This window comes from Diadema antillarum, unplaced genomic scaffold (assembly GCF_040938485.1).
Source record: "Diadema antillarum isolate AM-2024a unplaced genomic scaffold, OU_Dant_1.0 seq00001237_RagTag, whole genome shotgun sequence".
Taxonomy (NCBI): domain Eukaryota; kingdom Metazoa; phylum Echinodermata; class Echinoidea; order Diadematoida; family Diadematidae; genus Diadema; species Diadema antillarum.
Window position 1 is genome coordinate 109,409 of NW_027272024.1, and position 26,540 is coordinate 135,948.

The 26,540-nt window shown below is 38.5% G+C and overlaps 1 protein-coding gene across 1 annotated transcript; it reads left to right on the forward strand.

Annotated features, from left to right (window-relative positions):
* Nucleotides 1-80: 80 nt before the first annotated feature.
* Nucleotides 81-26,301, forward strand: LOC139745160 (uncharacterized). Its single transcript, XM_071655574.1, has 3 exons — nucleotides 81-97; nucleotides 3,869-4,052; nucleotides 25,615-26,301. Exons 1-3 carry the CDS (start codon nucleotides 81-83, stop codon nucleotides 26,299-26,301), a joined length of 888 nt encoding a protein of 295 aa, XP_071511675.1.
* The last annotated feature ends 239 nt before the right edge of the window (nucleotides 26,302-26,540 follow it).

A 26,540-nucleotide genomic window follows, 5' to 3' on the forward strand; every position in this document is an offset into this window, starting at 1 on the left:
TAAATATGAAGTGCGGAGGGCAAACGGTTTTTTGTGTTCAGGCCATGTTATTGACTGTGGCAAACTGCCAGCAGTCCGAGATGGCGGCCCGAGCTTGGTGAGTGGTGGAGAGAGAAAACAGATAAGCATGCAGTAGTTGAAAGCGGCCCTCTCACGGCGTATATCTAGGGAGCTTCATGGCATTCCACTTGGAGAGAGTGTAGTGGGGTGGAGGGGAGAGCACCAGTGGCTATACGTAGGGCGTGGCCTTGAACTGAGTCCAGCTTCTTGGCGAGTGTTGGGGAAATGGAATTGTAGATTTCACATGAATAATCAAGGTGGGGGCGAACTAATGAACGATATAATAATAACAAGGTTTTAGTATCAGCGCCCCAGGACGTGCCGGATACAGACCGAAGAAGGTTAAGGCGTCTACTAATTTTTATTCAGTATATAATTTACATGAGATGACCACGATAACGAGGAGTCAAAAATGACGCCGAGGTATTTGTAATTTTGTATAATTTCTAAAGGAGTATCAGATACATGTATATTGAAATTACTGGCGGCAACTGAACGTGGATAAAAAATCATTACTTTGGATTTATTGCTTGATAAAGAGAGGCCCCATTGTTTTAGCCAAGAGGCGATGTTGTTGATGTCCACCTATAATTTGAAATTGATGTATCGTAGGTTGGTGGAAGTGCGCCAAATCGCTATATCATCTGCGTAAAGAGATATATTGGATCTGCTGCAGTAAGAGATGTCGTTGATGAAAAGAGTAAAGAGAATTGGACTAATAACGCTTCCTTGAGGAAGACCGATATTTTGGTGATAAGTGTCGGACAGTGAAGAATCAATGCGTACTTGTAGAGTCCGCGAGTCTAAAAAGTTGCGAATCCACTCAAGAAATCTACCTTGTAGTCCGATGGATTGGAGTTTGGCAATGAGAGCGTTGTGCTCGACGGTGTCGAATGCTTGGCTGAGATCTAGAAAAATAGCTGCGGTGTAATGTTTAAGGATTTACGGACATCTGATTCAAGAAGAAGAAGGTTGTTGGTTTATTCTGCGATGAGGTAAAAAAGCGGATTGAGTGTGAGACACCAGATGGTGTTTGTTTATGACAATTAGGTTAACCTGCTGGCTATCATTCGTTCCATGATCTTGCACAGGAATGGAGTCAGTAGAGATGGGACGATGAGAACGTATATGTCGTGCTTATCCTTGCCGGGTTTCAGAATGGGTATAACGATAGAGTGTTTCCCTTGGGGTGGTAGTGTGGAAGTGTCCCATACGTGATTTATTATTCGTATAACAGCGAATGAATCATGCTATCAGTCAGGTGGGATATGAGAGCTTTGTTGATCCCGTCAGCTCCAGGTGAGGAATTTTGGCTATGCGGATGGCTCTTTTTAGTTCCCTGAGTGTAAAGGGGGAATTTAATGGGGTGTATCATGAATGATATTCGGTGTAGCCGGAGTGGGTAGTTCACGTGTTGAGAAATGTGAAGAGGCGGACTTCTCACAGAATGAGGCTGCTAAAGCGTTGGCTATAGTTAGAGGGTCAGAAGAAAGAGTACCATTGATATGGAGAGGAGGGAAAGTCGTGCCATGCTGGCGGTTATTGGAAAGTATTTTAATCTTACGCCATATGGTGGAGAGAGGAGTAAAACGGTTTAATGTACTACAGAACTGTTCAAAATGAGCACGTTTGGCAGATTTAATCGTTTTCCTCGCCAGAGGAGGCTTTGAGGTAATCACAGAGATCAGAATATAAATATGAGCTTTCCAATCTTCTTTTAGCTCTGTGTTTAGCCTTGATAACCTGGGTGCATGTTGAATTCCACCACGGATTAGGAGGAAGTTTTTTTATTTCATTAATTGGAATGACGGTTTCCGCTGCTTTCTGGATGCACAGAATGAAAAAGTTGTAGAAATCATAAATGTTTTCAATGTCAACATTTTTCATCTTGTAAGTATTGTGTAATTCCTTTTCAAACAGCTCCCAGTTGGCCCTGTGGAAGGATAGGGATGGTTTAGGTAATCTGAAATCAGTGGGAGTGATGTTGGGTACAGGTGCATTAAGTGCTATATCACATTTGATCAGGAAGTGATCACTTCCCATAGTGGTAGTAGAGACAGACCAGTTGCATCGTGCGGCTAGAGAGGGACTTGAGAGAGATGTCCCGCGTGAAATATCGATTCGTGTAGGGGAGGAATCATTCAATATAGATATGTTGTTGGATAATATATAATCAGCTATCAGTCTCCCGTTATGATCTTCCGTGGTTCCGCCCCATATAGGATCGTGAGCGTTAAAATCACCTGCTAATATAAAATTTGGGAGGCAATTGGAGGTTAAAGCTTTGAGATTATCTAATGTAAGTTTTTTTAGTGGATTGTAAAAATTAACAACAGACAATTTAGCGGCGCCTAACAAAACATTGACTTGTTGCGCCTCGAGCGAGGGGGCGCAGTTAATGATGTCGTGTGCGATACCGGAGCGTAAGAAAATGGCGCATCCTCCTCTACGGGAGTTGGGACGGTGACGCCAGATGGATACATAACGAGGAATAGAAAAATCAGTGTGTATATGATCCCAAGTCTCTTGAATCAAAATGATGTGGGGGGGGGGGGATCGGTTGAGGTGTTAAAGGACAAGTTCACCTTCATAAACATAAGGATTGAGAGAATGTAGCAATATTAGTAGAACACATCACTGAAAGTTTGAGGAAAATCAGACAATCCGTTCAAAAGTTATGAATTTTTGAAGTTTTTGTGCAGTACCCGCTGGATGAGAAGACTACTGCAGTGTATGAATAACTAAGATGTCACATGCGTACAACAATATAAGGAAAATATAAAGAAAATTTCACAAAATTCCATCTTTTGAAAAAAGTACACATTCCCCTGACTCGTTACTGATAAATGTTAGAGGTAATATTATTCCCCCTGCCTTTAGAAAGAGGCAAGTCAATTGCTCTTTTATTATGCGAAAAAAGTGAAAATATGTTGAATCTTCTTTATACTGTTGTACGCATATGACTCACAAGCTGTAGTAGTCTCCTCATCCAGCGGTTCCAACACAAAAATTTAAAAAATTCATAACTTTTGCATCGATTGTCCAATTTTCCTCAAACTTTCACTGATGTGTTCTACTAATATTGTTGCATTTTCTCAATCCTTATGTTTATGAAGGTGAACTTGTCCTTTAATGTGGTAAACTAATTCGTGTCCGTTGGACGATATTCCACGGGCGTTCCACTGCCAGAGGGTGAACTGCATAGTGAACAGGGGAAGGGAAAACAGTATGAAACAGAGCAGCTGTATATCCATTATAATTGAGAAATGGATGTTAACAGCTCATGGATTTTTTCAGGAGGTATTATTGTGCCGAAGCAGGTGTTGGCGGCCTGTACTGTTAGCTTTATTCTGTTGCTCTTCGAGTTGGCAGTCTCTAGGTTATTGATAACAAAAACAAGGAAGATGACCATGGTTTTCGACTGTAAGTGGAGAACCAGGAGAGCATTGCGAAGACTGGTTGACCTTGTCTACCTGTGTTGAAGCGTCTGAAGTCGAAGGTCTTGTGGGGGGAAGATTTGGGGTTGGGAGGACTTGAGATGAGTGTTTGGCTGTAGCGGGAGGATGTTGAGGATGAGGGGTGGCAGACGATGTAACAGTAAGGGATGGGTTCGTATGGGAAGAAGAGGGTTGGTTAATCGGCGTGGGGAGAGTGACGGGGTCTGAGATGACTTGAGAAGCTGTTGGGTTTTCGGGCGGAGAGTTATGGGCAGGTTGTGTTGAGTTCCGTACTTGCTGGACCGCATCTGCATAAGATAACTTGTTTAGTACTTTAACTGACTGTATTTTCCTTGCCTGTTTGTATTCAGGGCAACCGGCATAAGCGGCACTGTGGGGCCCTCCACATCTCAAGCATCGAGGGGTACCTTTGATGGGACACTGGTCAAGTTGGTGGGGCTCACCAAACGTCCTGACACATCGCAGCTTGAACCGGCAGGTGTCGATGCCATGCCCAAATCGTTGGCATCTGAAGCATCGCGTGATAGGGGGAATGTACATCGATACTTCGAAACGTTCGTACCCTAATGATACAGCTGAAGGAAGAGATTTGAGATTGAAAGTGACAATGACAACAGAATGATGTGGCAGAGCGAGTATTATTGATCTTTTTGTAAATACGGCGTACATCGGTGACTCCCTGATCCCGTAATTCTTGATGAATTGAGTCGTCTGATAAATCAACTGGAACGCGCTTTATTACTCCCTTTGTTAAGGTGAGGGGGGTATTGGTGTTGGTCACGGAGACTGAAGTGTTGCAGAAGTTGGTTGTCGCTAAAAAAGAATGTATACTTGTTTTGAATTGGCGCATTTAATCACGAACGATTTGGGGTGGCGTTGTACTTGTAGGACGTGTCCTGCTATGCGGTTGATTTCCCTTGCTACTTGGATAGGGTTGGATTGAGTTATGTTTTTGTCAACTCCGGTTATTGTAACAAACTCCGAGTGAGATTGACGGTCGTGAGGGGGTGTGGAATTCATCTTCGTTGTCTTCGAGTGATATGGTGTCTTTTCGGGATCGTTTTTTCTTTTGACAGGAGTGAACATAGTGTCATTGGGGTCAGGGTCAGGTTCCGTTTCAGTGTCCTCCATATTTGATGGATTTGATTGAGCTGAACCTATGTCTTGTAGTGATTGTATGGGAGTGCTGAAAAACACAAAGAAAATGAGAGAAAGGGGACTGTGACAGGAGCACAGGAGACGACCTATATACTGCTACCACGGGCACAGACCTAATTCACGGATGAAGGGATTATGGAAATGCGAGGAAGAAAGTGTGCTGAAATACGGATAGTTATTGCTAAGGGAAGAAAAGAAATTCCCGGAGAGTTTCAGAGGAGCTTGCAGTGAGTATCTGGGCTAATCTCCGTGCTTAGGAAAGTCCACTGTTCGGTGAATGAAAGACAGAGTATAGCTATGGAGTAAAGAGAAACTGTACAGATCTTAGTGCGCTTAACAGTGACCTATGGGTATGTAATGACAACTATGTGGGAAAGGATAAGAAGCGTTGCAGTTATACCGCTCTCAAATGGAAACTAGAAAAGTTGATAATAGGTTGAAAAGTTGAAACTAGAAATAGTTGATAATACAAAAAAAAAAGAAAAAAAAGAAAAAAAAAAGAAAAAAAGAAAAGCAATGCGGGATGTGATGGAAACTTCCCCACCTTAGTCTGCGAAACCAAGATTGGTGTAATAAGCACAGTGATGTGTATGCAGATAATCGATACCAACAAAGATATGGGGGAAAGATCGTGTATGGGTTTGTATATAGATAATCGATACAAATAAAGGTATGAGGAATAAATCGTGTATGAGTATACAGGTAATCAATACAAACTGAAGATATGAGGAACAAATCGTATACAGGATATGAGGAACAAATCGTACACACTAAGAAAAAAAGGTTCAATAAGGGAGCTAGAAGGGTTCGAAGTCGCGAAAATGGGTGCAAACTACACGATTTGAGAAAATGGTGGAACTTTGCTTCTTATATGGTTCATTTTGGGTTCGATCTTGCCACGGTCATTGACGGTGCAATATTACGCCCCAAACTAGTCTCAAAACAAAGGCCATCCTATGGTGTTGCTCGGCACTAAAATGCAATAATACATATCCTTGTGCTGATATTATGAACATATATTTTTTGATATCAGGAAACTTAAGTTTCTTTCATATTCTATAATCATTCATCGAGAGTATATTTTCAAATTAAGTTGAGTCCATGATGAAAGGGGTCTACTAAAAAATAAACGTAGAATACCTGATTGCTTGTCTGGTATTGACCAATCACATTGTACACATAACCTAGGAGGTTTAACAGATGAAATTCCAACTGGATGTAATTATTCAAATAGTCGTCAGATTTCTATTGCTGTACAAAACAATTCCACAGGTGCATTTGTGCCTTCGCTGATCGGGATTCGATGCCGCCGTCTCGCTGAGCAATCTGAAGATTCATTTTGGACGTTTACATAATTTTGGCTATATTTTGCTGCAAATGAAATCCTATACTTTAAGATAAAAACATATAAAACAAAAGTCAATTCTGAACAGAAATATTATTGTGCAAAAGTGTTAATCAGAGCTGTTTCATGTGAAAGTATTTAAACTGTACCCTGGATAGCCGGTTTATTTTATCACTTTTCCTCATGATTCTGACAAAGCAAACTGATATGAATCTTCAAATAGAATTCTTTATCAATAGAAACATCAGATTACTGCCCAGGCATGCCTATTAGAATAATGTTCGTTTTATTTCATTTTTTTTTGGAGCAATTTCTATTCGTGTATATCCCCGTGTCTTTAACATTCACCTAACCTATCTCTTATTGGTTGGGATGTCGAAACGTAATTACCATTACAAAGACATATCTTCCTGTTTGTGGTTCATTCTTGCTAAGGTGCAATATTGAGCCCATAACAAGTCTCAAAGAAAGACCCATATGGTGTTGATCGACACTTGAATACAATATTGCATACCGTCGTGGTGCTACTATGTACATGTTTTTTTTTTAAGACATCATAAAACTTGATGTTCTCTTATAATTTCATAATCATTCATCGGAGCATTTTTAAATGAAGTTGAGTCTTTGATGAAAGGGTTTGCGAACAAGCTAACGAAGAATACTTGACTGCCCGTCTGGTATTGACCAATCGAAATGGAATATGTCACAGCATTCCCTGCATGCTTACTGTGCGATGATGGAGTCAAACCCTACTACACGCTAAAGATTTTCGTTGCGACTCGATCTCGGGACAGAAAAAAAAAGTCAATATTTTTTCAAGGCCCTCAAATCTTGAATTCCATCCACTCTGATGTGAAATGTAAGAAAACGGAACAAAGTTTTAAGAAAGCTTTCAAACGTATTTTACTTGAAAGGTTTTCTGGAAGTTACCAATATCATTTTACGAATTTATAAGAGACTAGCAAGATAGGGTGTGTTTGTGAAAATGACATCTTGTGTATTGCTAATATGCGCTGGTCCATGTTTTTGTCTGTGTATGCATGTGGTGTATGTGTGAGTGTGTGTGTGTGTGTGTGTGTGTGTGTGCCAATGTTTTTTTCTCTGTATATACAATGTATTTACTTTTCCGGGATTAGTTTTAAATAAGGCCAATTGCCTTCTCACTCACCCCTTCACTTGATATCTTTTGCTGTTTGTTTGCTTTGTTTGTTTGTTTGTCACATTGTCATTTTATTCATACCATTGTCACATTTTATGTATGCATATTTTATTAAGTGAAAGTAAAGGAAATGATAAACTAAAATCGTTAAGAGAGCAAACTCGCGGATATATAAGGGTGCAAACTACACGATTTATTTGTAAGGGTTGATTTTTCCCCCTTTTTTTCATGGATTCATGCACGGTAAAGCCTAAGGGTAAAATGCATGCACATGAAAAATGTAAGCACATGTTTCCGTGTGCTTGCAAACACCACATTTTAGAATGAATAAAGACTAGCTGTGATAGTGGAATTTCTCATGAATAAATAATAAAGCATTCAAACCCTGGCCATTGTTCAACACCATTGTCAGGGTGTTAACCACATACTCCCATACACACCCATTGACCCCTGTGCAAAGTGAAAATTTTGTACAGAGGGTTGGAAATAGAGCAAAATCTGTAACCTAACTGTGAAATTGATCATGGATTTCATGAAACTGATTTGTGTTTTAAACCACCTCCAACGAAATTGTACACTATACAACTATATCCCATATCAATGATAGTGTTATCTGATATATAGTTACTGAATTATTAAGAAACAAAAGTGGAAAATGTTTTTTTTTTAAACGCCTATTAATCCATAGAATACATTCGATGCAAAATAATGACATGGATGTTTCCTAAAGCGTCAATCCACGGACCCAGTAGTTTGGTCACCTGGTGTGGGCATGTTCATTCTTTTCTTGAACATGATTTATGAATTCAGTGAATTGCTGAGTCGTGCAAACTTATGTGCACATAAGTTGACTCCCAGATGGCTCATTGTACAGCTCGTCCATGCGTGTTTGAGCTGAGCATCTAGCGCAAATTCCATTTCCACAGCAGATCAGCTCTTCTGAGGCTTTTCGTAGCGGCTTACTGCAACTCTGCCTTCAAAATTATTTTGTCCACTTCATAATATCAAGACCCCGCAGATTCCTACTACGTGGAAAATGGTGAGTTAAAACATCATCGTAAAGCATGATTTGAAATATCCACAATGTTCTCGACCAAGGCCTTACTCTCGATATTACCCTTCATCAAATTTCTTGTATCTGTTATGTTTTTGCCGGTTGTATAGCCATGTCTTATAATGTAGGCTTGCAGGCAGTAATATTAAAATGTTCATTTTAGAGTTCTGTTAAAACTGGCTAGTTTTATGCGTGCTGTTTTCTGTTCTATTTTGTTTTGTTTCGTAACCATTCTGTGGAATTAGAGCAGCTTTAGCGATAAAATATCTTGCTAAAGACGTTATGGCATTCCGATTTCAAATTTCAGATTCATTTATTGCTCATTTAGGAAATTCTTTTTGTTGGTACATGGGCGTGCACATAGGAATATCTACATACACATGCATAAACTCACATATATTCATGTACATGTACACATTATAAATGATACAATTTTCACTACATACACAATTATACAAGCATAATTTATACTCACAATACAGTGAACACATACATAATCACAAATTTCAAGTAATTCTTTATATTTACCGATCAACAACAAAACAAAATAGTTAAGAAAACGTGGAATCGGATATTCCTATAGGAAGTGTATCCTTAACATAACCTTTACGCCAGCTCCCCCCCCCCCCCACACACACACATCCCCAAGGATAATTCATCGCGTCGTGCCATACCACATTTGATTAATAATGAATAAAAGGAACGGAAGTTGATGAATAATTGTTGATAAACTTATGGATAAATAGACCAGTGTACTAACTAAACTTATAATGGCAAACATTGCACGCTTATCTTTATGCTGGGATAATTCTCTGTAGTCAGGTAGTGTTAGTGGTGGACTTAAGTTCACCCTGTATGCAGCAAGGCAGTGCATAAGAATTGAACTATACATTAAGCTGCCATGGAGAGAGTTATGTAGTCATATTTACATAAGTTAGCTCTTCTGCAAAATTATTACACACGCATGAACAGTGGCCTTGAACTCATGACACTTGATTTTCCTTTTCAGGTATTCAAGCAAGATACAATATGATGAAGTTGCGCGCATTCTCCTGATCACGTAAACTTATATGCAATTCTGAAGGACGGAGTGATTCCTCAACAGAATATGTAAGTTTCATTAATGGATTAATCCGTAATACATGTATATGTATTTTCAGGTTATTGATTCATCTAGATTTTCAGCATGTGATATCCGTGAAGTATATTATATTAAAGGTTATTATTACACATGAACGCAGTTTTTTCAGTTACTAAACGTAGCCACCGTTTAGTGGGTTGCAGAAAATTTGATAAGACTATAGTGCAATTTTTGATACCATCTATAATCGAGAGATATGTTACTCAAGTGGACCATTGCGATCATTCATTCTTGCCTTTTCCGTTCTACGTCTTCTCAGTTTTTTTGGACTTTTTCCTGAAAACTCCATGATGGATTGTAACTCATACAGGCAGCATCTCTACCCCGCAAGTATCTTCATTTTTTTCTTTTTTATTTATTTATTTATTTATTAATTATTTGATTCTATTCTATTTTATTTATTTATTTATTTATTTATCTATTTTTATTTATTTATTTATTTTTTATTTTTATTTTTATTTTTTATTTTTTTGGGGGGGGGGGGGGGTAATCTTCTTTTCTGTAACCAGTATTATCAAAGTAAATCAAATCAATGTTATGAATAAGTAGAGGGGGCTATATTTTCACTTTTTTGTGTGTGTGGTAGCAGGATTAGAGGTGTCAACCATAATGGGCATCATTACACCCATTGCCATGGCCAGCACCCGGACCATCATCTGTGGCAAGCTCAGCAACGACTGAATGGCTGAGGTCTATAAGTCTTACTCCTTTCCTAACTGTGTAAAATATACAGCAAACTGATGTTAAATTGCCATGTAATTTGATGTTGTCTTACTTTGTTATTTTATGTTATGAAGACTTTGAGTTGGTCAGGAAAAATGTGGGAATATTTGAATATGCCCTATGTCATAAATGTATGCAGGCCTACATAAAAGGTGTGTATTTTCATCTCAGTCCAAATTCGCCACACATTTCTTTTCAACATGACTTTACTCAGGCTATTCCACATCTATTCTTTTTTTTTTCAGCTCTAACTTAGTGATGTCGACATGCTGTCTCCTAATTCCCCGTCTGCCTGGAGAGGACATGCTGTATGTCTGTGACAAAGTAAGTGCTACACTTTTATTTTTTTTATGGGAGACGGGAATTCCATTCTGCTTTGTGACTAGAAATATAAGAGGAATATTTCTTTGCAACATTATCATGTTTTACTTATATGACAAAGAGCTGAAATAAATCTATCCGACCGGATTTGTTTAGAAACCAATATCAAACCTTAAAGGGATGGTATAGTATTGGTGGAGGTGAGGATTTGGGCTTTTAACTTTTTGTGATATACCAAGAACCTACTTATGAAATAATAGCGAGTATGCCATTCTAAGAGGAATTCTAAAGATTATTTGATGAAAATTGGTTTTGAAATGGATGAGCCATCCAAAAACAAAATAAAACGCAGCGATCGTGATAAAAAGTGAGTCCTATATTATATTATTATTGCTCTGTTTTGGATATCGCAGCTATTTCAAAACCATTTCTCATTATTTCAGCAAAAGACGTTAGAAACCTGAAGTAGATCTATGTAATCAATTTAATTTTCCATTTTCTGGTCAATGGTCATAGTTGCAACCTGTTAGTTTATGTAAGCAACACAACTGCGTAGTGTAAACGACCTATTTCCTTCGAAATTTTATTCAGTCATTATTTATTCATGCCAAAATCTCTTTCAGAACCTGACAGGACTAAATCCCACAATCTTCACTGTGAATGCTGCGCACTAGTGACATCACTATTTGGCTGGATGGTTGTGAAATCTGCCCGAATTCCTGTATACAATCGTGTCTTCCTTCGCTACAATGTTTCCGGCTTCTGTGCTCTGTGGCTTTCAGTATCCCAGACAAGGCAGAAACACCCGATGCAAACTTCAGCAGTACATTGCAAGCCTTGATGTGAACAGGCAACTATCACGAAGAAAAACCTACGGCATTTCATTAACAATATTGTTCAATAATTGTCTTGATATAGTTTACCAGCCTAAAGTTTTCATGGTGTATACTTTTACAAGGAATGTCACCAGATAAATGATGTTGTTCAGCTTGTCCCTCCGTTCGTACATCAGTCTGTTATCGATTATGGCAACATTGTATCACGAAGGGAAATGAAACGAAAAGTACAAGTGGACAAGTTAATGCAGGGAGATTACTTTAGCAGTTGAACACATCGTCACAAATTGAGGAATATCGGAAAATCCGTTGAAGAGCTGTATATACACATATATTTAGAGTTTCAGTGCCGCCATTACGAGATGAGAAAGCTACATCTTTGACGTCAACCATGGAAAATTATATAAAGAAATGTAAAGAAAATAGGCATAGTTTCACGTTTCTAGCATTACAAAAGGAGCACTTGATTTCCTTCATCCAGAAGGGGGGGGGGGGGGGGGGGGTAATATTACCCTTAACATTATGGCAACGAAAAATAAGTGGAGGCAATTTGTACTTTTCATTTAGAATCAGATTTTATGGAATTCCCTTGATATTTTCTTCATATACGTTTCCATACATGAAAGTGTCACTGAAACTTTAAACAATGCATAACTTCCACTGGATCATACGATTTTCCATGTTCACTTATGTGTTCTTATGATATTGCTCCAATCCACGGGTACATTTGGGTTTCATTCCCCTTTAAGTACTGTTTGAGGTATCCAAATGAAACTTTGCATATGTATGTACGATTGGACGAAGTTACTTCTACCACCTTGTGGGTGCCAGCGTTCAAGGTCAAATATTGTAGGTCATTGTCAAATTCTACAATGTCATTTCGTGCTCTTTCTTTGCATCTCACCTTGTAAGCACTGTCGACATAGTATTGTGGCGTTCTTTTAATAACTTTCCACACTTTTGAGCTATATGACCACCAAATTCACTCCTCAGATCATCTAAAGATGGCTGTCAAGTGTTGATATTGGTGAAGTCCGACTCCGTCAACAGTCAAAAAGTCAATGAGCTTACATTTGAAAATCAGTGTAATCACAAATTCGATATGTGGGCAAGACATCACTTCGCTTTTACCTTGTTAGATGGTGAATATTTGTGAAGCTTCCGTTTCTAATTCATACAGCATCAGCATACCTTATGTCTGAGAATAGTGGTAAAGAAGATTAGATACTTTGGCAACAGCGTGTAAAATTCGCAAAATTTTATTTTGTGCCTTATTTGCTGAACAAACGTCGTAGGAGGACTACAACCTGCCAGGCAGTATGGCGGAACAATTACTCTATTATTAGCGTCATAGAATAAATGACCATGATGTAGTTCTGAAGCATGCTATTCATTAGATACTTTTGCAATGACTCCATGTATACTTTTAATCGAACTAGGTATATAATCATCAATGTCTTGTACTTGAATAACGACAGAATGATTTCGGTGAGGAAAGTTTTCTGTCACGTCATTTAGGAATAAGGGAACGTGTCAATATTATGCTATTTGTTCCATACTTATTTCTGAAGTGGTTAAATGTATTTTCCTTAAAACAAAAATCATTTTATATATACCTACGTTGCATCCAGATGCCTATTCGTTGAAAAATATGGGCAATGTATTCAAAGGTCAAAGATCATACACTAATGGGCCTAGGGTATACAACATTTCACTAGTTGTTGTTGTTTTGTTTTGTTTTGTTTTGTGGCTTGTTTGTTTGTTTGTCTTTTTTTTTTTTTGGGGGGGGGGGGGGACACGGTTCAAAGTGTCCTGAAACCTTGTATAATGCATGCATTTAGTCATGTATGATGCCAAACTGTTCCCGCTCATACAAATGCAGCCGTTTCAAGGAAATAACATAAGATTATTCTCATACTCCATGATTTGGTAATGCTTGAGTGGTTCATAAGAGTCCTATGAAACTGTGTGCAGAACAAAAAGTGGATTTGACAATGGTATACAATATCCGCAATTTACTCTTTGACGGGGTCTATCATCCGATTAATATGTATAAGCACGGTAGTCCCCTATTCGGAAACTACAAGTTAGATAAGCTGCAATCATTTTGCACGCGACCATGGCGTGATAGCCAAAGGTGATCTGCAAATCTCTGTGTGCCTACAGAGGATTGGAAAACGTAACAACTTTCTATGTATAGAACAACGAAACAGAAACTGGTGCATGTATTATTCTCAGTCACTTTGTTAGTCATTATGATGATTTGCTCATTGCAGTCCGGAATCTCAGCTCGAGGGACTCGAATTGATCCAAAATCAGTCGGAATGCGTGTATCACCCAAAACAAAATCTGAATACATAACCATGATAACTGCGATTCTGCCTAGTCTCCATTGGTAGCCCATAAGGGCTGGTATCGAGTTCGATTTTCATATTATAATTATACCTTGTATTTAGATGTTTTCATCGAAATGCCCGTATACCTGTATATGGTATGCGTATGTCAGCTAAGTATCTAAACCATAATAAATTGTAGTCGTAATCTAAGTGCCAAGAATCTCATATTATTGATTTGAATAAGTGTGAACACCAAGACATGTCGTGATAAGGAATTTAAGACAATTGGCATCGTCATTATAAAACAAACTCCTAATTGTAAGGCATGTTTTAAATTTCAGATAAATTCATGTCTATGCTGGAAACATATCTTTTTGATGATTCATGATGACGTCACTGTTACATGAATATTGTACGCATGGAAATATGTAGGCCTATTCGTTTAAATGCATACAAACAACTTGTTAAATCCTCTTACATTTTTTTTTTAAAGATATGGTGCATACTTTAGAAATGTACGTAGCATGCTCTTGTTTTTTGAGGCTTTGTGTACTGGTAAAAAGCATATCTTATTCTTATAGATTATGTGAATAAGTACGTATTCAAGTACGTTTTGAATAAAACGTATCCAGACAAATGTATATCATATTTTTACCTCTTCCTTCATGCAGATGTATACTCTTGCCTAGAGGGTTTGTTTGGTAGATAGTGATAGTGCTCACCTCATTGGAAAGGTAATTGGGTAAATATTTGGTTTTAGTATGTCATTCAAACACAAGTATAAGTTGACCTCTACATTAGCATTTCAAAACTCACAAATTCCACACACACATTTCATGATTCACAGGATCCAAATTACACCAATCTTATTTACTTTGCAGAGTGCAACAACAGCATAAGTTTGATATACTGAGCAAACAGGCTTGCATTAGTTCGCACTATTCAAGGTTTAAAGTAGTTAAGTAACCAAATTGTACCTTGTTATGTGATGCTAAGTATATTTACCTTATAGGTATAATGTTGCAAATATGTGGTGCTTATTTCATCCATAACTGCTGCAAAATTGCTTCTTTAAAGGAGCCAATCAGTGTCACTGCCTGTTCCTCTAGAGACGCAATATTGCCCAGTAATCTCAAGGTGCACTTGAGGTTATACTGGGCAACATTGCGCCTCTAAAGGCATAGACAGTGACACTGACTGGCTCCTTTAAAGAAGCAATTTTGCTGCAGTCATGGATCAAATAAGCACCACATAGGTGCAACATTATACCTATATAATATGGCACAAAATCGCACCCTCAAGAGAGGCTACAATCTTGGAACTTTAGGGTGATTCTTTGCACCCTCACTAAAGGTGTAAAGTTCCACCAAAAGTAGAGGCAAGAGAGGGTGCAAAGTTGCGCCAAAAATTAAAGGGAGAAAGATCGCACCCTCGAGAAAGGTGCAACTCGGCACCAATTAGTGTGGGTGAAAAGATGCACCCTCAAGAAAAGGGTGAAACTTAGCACCGCTTAGTGTGGGTAGAAATATGCACCCAAGGGAAGAACTTCGCACCCTCAATAAAGTGTGCAATGTTGCATCCTCTATGGAGGGGCAAAGGTGCACCCACAGGGTGCAAAATTATACCATTGCACCATGGTGCTACTTTTGCACCAATTTCTTGAGGGTGCAAGATAACACCCATAGGGAGCCACCAGTGTGACATCACTTTGCACCCTTAAAAGGTGCAAGAATGAATCATTTTTTCTTAGTGTGTATATGAGGAATAAATCGTGTATGAGTATACAGGTAATCAATACAAACTGAAGATATGAGGAACAAATCGTATACAGGCAGAGTGTTCTATTACAAAGTATATACAGTATACAGCAGAAGCAAATTGACGAGATGTATCACTCTGAAACCGATGAGTAAATAAAGCAGAACCGTGTGTATCACGGAAAGCACAAGTGAAGAGTAGGGAGAGGGGGAGAGAAAAAAAAGAAAACAGCATAAACAGACAAAGGTATTTACGGTATTCAGAGAGGAGCTACTGTAAATCATACAAATTTTATTTATTTATAAATTATCTTAGTATTCATTAAACTAACATTATCTACTAATTATCTAAAGTGGTACTCATCAAAACCCAGCTCAGCCTTCACCCGTATCGCTCGCGAGAGAGGTCCACGTGAGGAGAGAGGCGGAGGGAGCTAGAGGCGGAGAGGTGAAGAAATACGTCCACCACCGATGACAGCCTAGCTGGGTTGATTGATGAATCTGTATCACATTCTTTTATATACCAGCAAAATGATCAGATGCATGAAGACATGGTTACTAAGATTAGATCACACACACTTTAATTAGGCCTATTAACATCTGAAAATACCTCTTCATAACAGAATCTGAAATTGTGAGTGACTGAACAATAACTTTGGTAAGCTTATTTTTAACACAGAAAGTTTGGACCCAGCATAAATCTTTAGATTTCAATGTCTTTTATCTATTTCCACTAGTTTTCAAATTATTTTAATACTTTCTTATTTGAATATTTACAAATAGGCATGAATACTCATGATAATGAAACCAATGACGAACACGTAGCGGACCAAATAAAAACGTTTTTAACGTTCATTAAAGACGAAGTCTAAGACTATCGATGATGTTTTGTGGACGTTTATTTAAAGGACGAAGACGTAGCAGACATAATGAAAACCTTTTGTAACGTCCATTGACGTTTTTAAAACGTTACCGCAAAAATCCTGTGCTTTGCGGTAAATGCTACTTCCCAACTTTTACGTTGTATGTACGTTTTAAAAAATGTCCCTTTTTTACGAAAGCGTACGGAACCTAAAAAAAAAAAAATGTTTATGAAACGTTCTGAAAACGTTATGCGTTTACTGGGTTACAGTTCGTTATTCCGAAGGTTCTTTATTTAGAAGGTTCTTTATTCCGAAGGTTCGTTATTCTGAAGATTCGTTATTCCGAAGGTTCGTTAATCCGAAATTAAAGTAGGGTTCGCTATTCCGAAGGTTTGTTAATCCGAAAATGAAATAAGGCTCGTTATTCCGAAGGTTCGTTAATCCGAAAATGAAACAAAGCTCGGTATTCTGAAGGTTCGTTACGGACCCTATTTCATTGTCGGATCAACGAACCTTCGGAATAACGAACCCTATTTCATTTCGGATGAACGATCTTCGGAATAACGAAATCTATTTCATTTTGAATAAACGAGCCTTTGGAATAGCGGACCATATATTATTTTCGGATAAATGAACCTTCGGAATAACGCCACAAGCGTTCGGATTAACGAATCTCCGTAATAACGACCCCAATTTCATTTTCGAATAAACGAGCCGTTATTCCGAAGATCATGAAGTTTCATAAAAAGTTACGAGTATAACAAGAACTAGAGTTTTGGAGCGCGCTCGGTAACCAGCTATTTTGTACGTGTGAATGCGGCTAGTGTTCTTACAAACAAACAAACAAGCAAACAAACAAACAAAATCAGTGATTTAATATTCAATCGTTTCTCTTCGTCATTTACAGGGTGCTAGGACATGTGGGCATTGGAGGGAGGGTTGAGTAGGAATTTTATATTGCCAGTCGCAAAGCTTATTTAGACTGATGATATGGTGATGATGCTGAAAACTATGAAAGAGATTTCGTGAAGTTGTTGTGGATGGATTGGTGATTGATTCCACCTTATAGAATAATTTACCTTCAGCCATGAAAAAAAAAATGTTCTTCATCAGATTCCTTTAAAAGCAGTCTAAAAACTCACCTGTTTAAGGCCTCCTTTTGATTACTCATTATTTTGAATTTTGTATGCCTATATGTTTTTACCTCCTTCACTTTCTCTTCCTTCCGCGCCTAGAACACTCTACAGAGTGGATTTGGCACTATATAAGTCAAATCAATTATTATCATTGTTATGAAAAAAAAAATTATATTGATAGTGGTGGAGGATAGATTGCCTGTGGTGATATGTATACGATGGTAATACAAGTGATATTCGTGGTGATGATGATCACAATGATATCGAGTTGTGAAATGATAGTACTGATGTTTATGGTCATGCATGGTAATCTAATGATGGTAGTGATGATTGGTTGATATTAAAGAAAACCAAAGCCCAAAGAGCAATATGGATTGAGTGAACGCAACAACATTAGTGAAATTTTGAGGGAAAAAATCGGACAATCGATGCAAAAGTCGGCATTTTCATAGTTTTGGTGTTGTAATTACTGGATAAGGAGACTACTAGAGTCCATGACGTCTTTATTGGACAACAACAATGTAAAGAAAATATGAAGAGAATTCCAAAAAAAAAAAAATTCATGAAAATTACACATTCCATCAACTTAATTGATAGGACCTACTGACGTATAATTTATGTTAAGGGTATAGTAATCATTCCCTCTACTTTTTGAAAGCGGTTAGTCGAATGCTCTTTCATTACGCAGTAAAAGTGAAAACATGTTTTTTTTTTCTTTATATTTTGCCCACACAATTTGATGTCAAGAACTCAAGTATCCCCTTACCCAGAGGTTCCAACATCAAAACGTTAAAAATTCATAACTTTTGCATCGATTGCCCGATTTCCTTAAACTTTCACTGATGTGCTCTACTATAATGTTGCTGCTTTCACTCAATCCACATTTTTTTTTTTTTGGGGGGGGGGTTGGTTTCCTGGAACATTAAATATATATTGATAGATCAAATCAAACCGTGATACTACAGCAATGCATTGTTGCTTGTTGGAAATAGCACTTCTTTTGATTTTTAAAATGCTGATTCAAAATGACTTTTTAAAACTGATTGAATTAAACTATTAATAAAGAAATTTTATCGATCAAAATCGAAGATTACCACACAGAGAAATTAGGGTTCTTTTAGGGTTCTTATTTTCACCCTACGAGCAAATCTAACTACGTGGCACCTTATAGGGTTCGGGATGGATGTAGGGGTGCAAATCCGAACCCTAAAGGGAGCCAAGTCTTAAGGGTTCGAATTTGGAACCATTCCATAGTCTTTCCCGAAAGCTGACATGTGGGTGTTGAATGGTGTTTGCTTAAAATGCCACACTATTTTTGGATATTATCGTATATTTTTATTTGAAAATATAACTACACGTTGTTAAAGAGTAACAGTGTCATCAGTAATACTGTACTCAAAAAATTAGTACTTGAATTAAACATTTGTTTTTCCTTCTCGCACCGGTCAAGAATATCATTTCAATGACGTTAATATCATAGAGAGAAAGCAAACGAGTACAAGTACACGTATTATGCGTGCACGCGTGGACCGTTGAGCACTTGGTCAATGGCAAAGCTAAAATTGCATGCGCACGCCACGCCGTAGGTCGCGCGGTATACGTACGTGCATACTACTGAAGTTCCTCGTTTGGAATGGACAGACGACCGTGAGGTTGGGGTGATGAATTAATCTTTTTGATGAGCCAAACGTTGTGAGTAGATAATTGTACTGTAATTCCGTTGAAAATATTTCACAGTATCGATGATGATATGTGTGAATTATGCTCATAGAATGCTGAGTGGTGAAAACTGATGCGAAAGAGTTGTATCGAGGTACATGTGTACTAACATGTCAGAAGTGCGATCATACCTACAGTAAAGCATAGCGAATAAGTCAATGAAAGTGCACGGTAATACGGAAAGCCTCAACCAAGGTACTAACTACGACCAACAGCCCCATACGCATAGCGTAATTACGCTATGCGTATGGGGCTGCTGGACGCAGTTACCAAGGTATGTACGTAAATAGGTGACCGGATATAGTCGCATCATTTTCGTTAATGGGAATTATTACGTTTGAGCCGAGTTGAGGCTCAGTTGGATATTGGTTTCTGTGAAGTTGACAGAAAGAACGATGTATGCATGTATGATGTGCCTAATGAAGAAAAATAGTGTTCCTGGTTCATTTAGGAGAATTTAAGACATGTATGAAGATTGAAGTCAGAAAATTTAGGTTGGCCTTAACCCCTTGTTGTCTATCAATGAAACTAGAATGTGTGTTATAAATTAGCAATGCCATAGTCACAGAGCATAAGCAATGATACACGATATGTGAATTTAGATAATATCCACTGGAGAAGTTGCATGTGCTAGACATGACATAAAATAAGTCACACAAACAAGGTATGTAATGTAAACGGTAAATCACTTCAGAAGTACAACCACTTGATCCCATACTTTAGCAGGTAGATACATGTAGGCCTATTCCAATATTGATTGTATGTTGAACTTTGTTTTATTCAATTACAGGTTGAACCTTGCTGATCCATGCTGATGCATGGTGTTAGCTTGGTCTCACACTGGGCCAAAGGGACCTGTGTTTGATTGATTATTTATCATCGAGTTCGCTATGCATCAAGTTCAATAATGGTCTTCAGGATGAGTGATGCAGGTCAACCTCGAGAGACTGGTGAGCCATATAGGATGCCAGAGCTGGAGATGGAAGATGTTCAGGATGTCAATCCTGGTTCCTCGTTGAGTCAGTGTGGAAGCCATGCCAGTTCTTCTGAGAGTGATGGCCTGAAGGGCATACTATTTGGCAGCTGAAGCAGCTGCTATAGAAACGCATCAAAAACTAGAGCTCGAGGAGTTTCGACTTATGCAGCGTAAGATGAGATTAGCTTTGAGACCAAGCTGCAGGTTGCTGAAGCAGAGGAGCAGATATACCTTGACTACGAGAACAAGAAGTTGGGAGTCGGCTTTCCTGTGAAAGCAGAGGATGAAACCTTGCTGTATCCAACTGAATGCGCCAACCAACCAGTACACACGAGTACACCGATTTCCCTGACTAGAGAAGTAGCAAAAAAGTTATTTTCAAATTTTCTTTGACTTTTAGCAGATATAGTCCAAAAGCCAATAAGATCATCAGCATCATGTAGTATCCCTTAACCAGGTTTGATGAAAGCCCATCAATCTTTCCGTAGATACATCCGTACAGACCGGGAGACAGACAGGCAACCTGAAAACATATGCCTCCGGCACCATTCAGGGTGGAGGCATAATAATGAGACTCCTATAATATGTCATGTATGTTTAAACCATATAAAATTTGAGACGGGTCACATTGAATCTCCCCCCTCCCCCCCCCCCCCCCCCATTAGAATTGCTTAACACCACGGCTCTAGAAACATCTTTCCATTTTAATCCAGAAAGTAATCAACTCCCTGTTTTTAGCCGAGGGTGAGCATGAAGCCACTCCATGAAATGAAGATTAGCATTTTTTCTTTTGCAAAATATATGTGAAAATGTTTAATTTCATAGATAATGATAACTATTTATTCTGTCTTTTAAACTGTTGTCAGGTTATTCCCTTTCTTAGAATGCACTGGCCTTGAATATTTACATGAACACTATAAAGAAATATATAATAGAAAAATACAAGAGAACGAACTTAAGAGAACTTGACTTCTATTCACTTTTATCTTCTTCTTTTTTAGGGGGGGAGGGTGGATTATGGATGAAAAAATGAATCTGCTAATGGATATAAAATACTCAAAGTATGCTTTCCATTATATTTCATACTACATAGGGTTAGTTTGTATTGTTCATATTTTAGATATTTCTTCACCATCGATAGCCTCAGTGCTTCAACAACACCTGCACACTTTGAATTGATTGTTTAAGTAGAGAACAAAAAAAAAAAATAAGTCGCCTGATGTTTTTTGTAGTAGACAGTCACACAATGTATGTCAATTTTGGGCAATCTCTGGCAATGCAATGTCATAAGTGGAGTAGCTTTGTGACACTTGACAAAAGCATGATTTTCTCACAAACCCTTTATGTATGATATAAGGATTGAAAAATAGAGTTTGTTCCAAAACCTGAGAAAACTCAACATATCATATCTACTTTTTTTGCATATAAAAGAACACTGGACTTCACTCTTTAAGAAGGCAGAAACTATTATCATTGCCCTTACGTCAGTGACTTGTCGAGGAAATGTGCATGTTTTTCCTAAGAGAAAAGAAATGTGAAATTCTCTTTAGGTTTTCCTTGAATTGTTCTACGCATGCGACTGCACAAAGGATTTAAAGATTATTAACTTTTGAATTGAATGTCCGCTTTCCAATTTTTTTACTGATGTGTTCTAATCGTATAAGCCAGTTCGGGGTACCAGTTTGAGCATGTGCGAAAAAAAGGTTATTTGTACCGAGAGACAGGTTGTTTTTTTAATTTCACTGAGATAAGCATCTGTAATGCTAGGATTATTCATGGAATCCGTATAAATGGTGCCTGCCAGTACATCCACTTGACAGCAAGCCTGGTATTTGGCAATGTTAACACACAAAAAAAGTTTGTTAACATATTCAAAACAGCACTTGATAAAATAGATGATTCCCTAAGTGTTGATTGACGAACCATACTGGTCACTTCATCTACACTGGTTAGGTTCATTCTTTCTTTGAATATGAGTTCCATACATGGCTATGGTGGGCAAGCTGCTGCATTATGTCACTTTGAGTTGAGTGAAGTGCCTAACCAACTGAGAAAAATGAAAGGTCATTTGTACCTTTGTGCACATGAGCTATCTCCGGACTGGCTTATTGCAGCGCATTCACTCAATCCACATGTAGGTCTATATGAAGGTGGACTTGCCCTCTAACTCTGATTATAATTTTAAGCTTTCTTTAAGTAGGTTGTATAAAGTGCTGATATATTTGTGTAAGGTTTGGTGAAAATTAAGTGTTAAAATGATTGGAAGAGTTGTGAGACTGTATACATCAACACTTGAGGTATTTCTCATGCATGATCATAAATCTGTAAAATATTAATGGTAATAGTAATAATGATAATAATGATGATAATAATAATAATAGTAATAAAAATATATTTTGCTCCTGATCATTATGCTTGTGATGGTGCCAATACCAATACCTGCTTTATGAATGTGAAAAATCGACTGCTCTTTACAATATTTTGAATGTTGGGGCTAAACTGCATACATTGTGTAATTATATTTATGGTCTACTGAGTACAATGTGCTTCTTGTTTCCATCGCTTGAAAAAAAAAGCACAATGTATCAAAAAATTTGTTTTTAAACTTGTCTCACAAGACATATTCCTTCCTCTTTATGTCCAGTTTGTAATACCACTTATTGGTTAACCTTATTTTCCCTTTCTGAATTAACATTTTCTGTGGAATTGTTAATGTTAATTTGATGCAATGAAAAGTGTTTTCAGATGTGCTATTCTGCCCAAGATTTATAACTGGGACATATCTCTAGCTGTGTGCATAAAAAAGTAACCAAATTTAGATGTGCATTCTTCATTTTTTAATTCTTTTTTTCACCTTTCTTATCATTGGTGTAACTATATATGAAAAACAAAATGTGAAGTATACTAATTGTATAATGGGGCACATTTGCAAGCTCTCAAGCTTGGAATTGGATGGAATATGTCAGTACAAGTAGTGAGTTTCAAATATATATGACAGAACTTTGCCATACCCTTCATTGTTTTGGCAATAACTTGTGTACCAGAAATCAGAGTTGACATATCGCTGTTAATGTCTAAGAGCGTCATAAAGGTGCTTTTGATTACCGTAAGATGTACCGGTAAATTCAAGGTGCATATCTATGATCCATTCTAGAAGTAGAAGGACAATGTGAAAGATATTTGTCACATATCTGTAGTTTACTATTACTCTGCGCAAGCTTCAGGGATTTTTTGAGTAAAAAGAATTAGTGCTTTTTGTCAATGTGGTAACTTCCTTTAAAAGAAGAAAAGGTAATCATGTGATGGAAAGAACGAATAGTATTTTTCTTATTCAATGCACTGACCAAATTTCATACATTTTTGATTTACATTGCCCTTTTTATGACAAAATATGCATCTCGTATTAGAATTTGTAGAAATACAATGTATATTTCATGTTCACTTTAAAGTAAACCATGAAAAAGAAAATCGCTGTTAACTTGTCCCTCTTCCATGAGACATATATTAAAATGTTAATAATCTATATGTAAGTATGCACTGTATTCATCATGTTTATGTTCTATTTGTTGTTGAATTGAAGTCTCTGACTTCAGTTTTCGAAAGATTGTGGATTTAATTGACTGAGAAACTGTGTGTAAATCTACTGTATGCATGCTATTTTGCTTCATATCTGGAGTGTTACCTTAGTTAATTGTGAAGTCAGTGAAGGCATCCAGTAGACCTTAGGTAATTGTTTGTGAAGTTAGTGAAGGCATCCAGTATATAATTATTTTGGTTTTAACAAAAAGGTTATAATTTTCACCATATGGGGTGCAGAAAGGTAACCCTATATAGAGACGTGTGCAAATTGTATTGCATCCTATATTGCGGTGACTTTATCACCCCATAGGGTGCAAAATTACAACAATAACAATATGAACCATAATGGGTGCAGGTATGAGGTGCAGAAGAGGAACCCTGCATAGAGGTCTATATTTGCACCTTTTGGGTGTTGAATATAGGGTGCTAAATAAGAACCCCCAAAAATAGAACCCTAAATGGAGCCGCTGGTGTTACAACGATATGAACCAGAAAGGGTGCAAATTTGCACCTGAATTTTTGTTCACCCTATGGGGTGCAGAAAGGGAACCCAATGGAGGGGTGCAAATATGCACCCCAAAAAATAGAACCCTAAATGGAGCCGCTGGTGTTACAACGATATGAACCCTATTGGGTGCAGAAAGGGAACCCAATGGAGGGGTGCAAATATGCACCATATATGGTGTTAAATATAGGGTGCTAAATAAGCACCCCCAAAAATAGAACCCTAAATGGAGCCGCTGGTGTTACAACGATATGCACCCTCTAGGGTGCAAATTAGAACCGTAATTTCTCTGTTTGTACTCTCCCCCAGTTTCTCTTCCCTCCCCCATCTTCATCTTTGATGTTATTGCATGAGAATATAATTATATCTTGATATACATCATGACCCTGAACTAAAGAGGAGCCTATACTACGCCTTTCTGAGTCATTTTTAAGCACTCTCATAGTGAAGTTGGAGGATAAACCCAAATTAACCCAGTAGCATGGGCGTAAATCCCGGCGGGGGGGGGGATGGGGATATATCCCCCCTAAAATGGAGGAGGGGGATGACCTGTAAAATCATCCCCCCCCCCCCTGAAATTTGAGAAAAAAATGGAGGAAGCAGAACTGTGATTGTATCAATTTTGGCATATTGCATGACGTTCGTACGCCCGCCTTCAGACAGCACTGTGTTAACAGAGCTGAACAGTATTCTATCTTGTAGGATAATGTATACATAATTTTCTCAAGCGCTCACACGCTTCGCTCGCTCGCGAAGAAAGTAATATCGACTGGTATCTCACTGAGCGGCGAACGTTTGCGAACGTAGCGAATTTGAGATTCGCCAACTTTTCTGGCGAATGTTTGCGAAAAATCAAGGTTCGCTTCTGCCATTAGCGACAGTTAGCGACTTTTAGCGATGTTTAGCGACAATTAGCAACACTTTAGCGAACGTTTGCGAAAGTGTTTGCGAAACACAGGTGGCGACTATTAGCGAATGTTAGCGAATGTTAGCGACAGTTTTGCAAATGTTAGCGACAGTTTTGCAAATGTTAGCGACAGTTTTGCAAATGTTAGCAACTGTTTGCAAATCCCTTGCGACAATTGCGAATGCCTTGGGACCTGGAAAATTACCAGGCGATTATGCATAGTCAGACCCATAAAACGAGCGTACAGCCTTCCACTGCATCCAGATCTCTTGTGACCACCGCTCAAGATGGATTTCAAAAGCATGGAAATGAATTTCTGCCAAGAAGAAGCTCAACGTGCGGCTATCCTTGAAGAGCTTCTTTGCCTAGCTGCTGCAGCTACAGCTATCGTGCAGCAAAAGAGAAAAAGAGAAGATGAAGAAAAAAAAGAAAGAAAGAAAAAAAGAAAGACCGTTTGGGTCAGAGAGTGGTTGCTGCAGAGGACAGACTTTGGCCAATACGAAAAGCTCTTGCAGCAGTTGCATGATGGAGATGTAAAGAGCTTTAAGAACTTTCTCAGAGTGGATCCTGGCCTGTTTCAGGAGCATGTTGAGAGGTTAACCCCCCGCATCCAGAAGAAGGACACAAACCTAAGACGAGCTCTTGAGCCTGGTCTGAAGCTGGCCATTGCATTGAGATACATAGCCAGTGGTGATAGTTATAAGTCCCTGTCCTACGGGTTTCGTGTTGCACCCAACACCATTTCGACCATTGTGCCAGAGGTCTGCCAGGCCATCTATGAGGAACTTCATGAAGAATGCATCAAGCTTCCTACAACTGAGGAAGAGTGGAAGGAAGTTGCCCAGGGCTTCTCCGACAGATGGAACTTCCACCACACGCTGGGAGCCATTGACGGCAAACATGTGGCTATCCAGGCTCCGTCTCACTCAGGATCCGCCTACCATAACTATAAGGGCTATTTCTCTGTTGTAATGTTGGCAGTTGTGGATTCCCAGTACAAATTCATGTATTTGGATGTTGGTTCCAATGGCAGCTGCTCAGACGCTGGAATCTTCAAAGATAGTGAGCTGTACTCAGCTTTGGAAGAGGGAGCAGCAGCCCTACCTCCACCAGAACCCCTGCCTGACGATGATCATCCAATCCCCTTATTCTTTGTGGGGGATGACGCTTTTGGCCTCAAAGACTGGATGATGAAGCCCTATGCCACCAGGAACATGACGAAGCCTGAGAGATTGTTCAACTATCGTCCTCCAGAGCAAGGCGAATAGTTGAAAATACATTTGGCATATTAGCACACAGATTCAGATGCCTGTTAACCACAATGCTCCAGAAGCCTGAAAATGTGGAAACGATTGTGCTGGCTTGCTGCTGTCTCCACAACTTGTTAGCCGCTAGAACACCACAGAAGATCGCCAGAAGAGCTGACAGAGAAGAGACTGATGCAGACCATTACCAGTGGACAGATGGAAGCTGGAGGTCCGAAGACACACTTGCCTCTTTGCAAGTT

Coding starts and splice junctions, on each gene's coding strand:
- LOC139745160 (XM_071655574.1), top strand. Junction 4,053..25,614: donor CATCGCGTGATAGGGGGAAT/GTACATCGATAC, acceptor GGCCTGTTTCAG/GAGCATGTTGAGAGGTTAAC.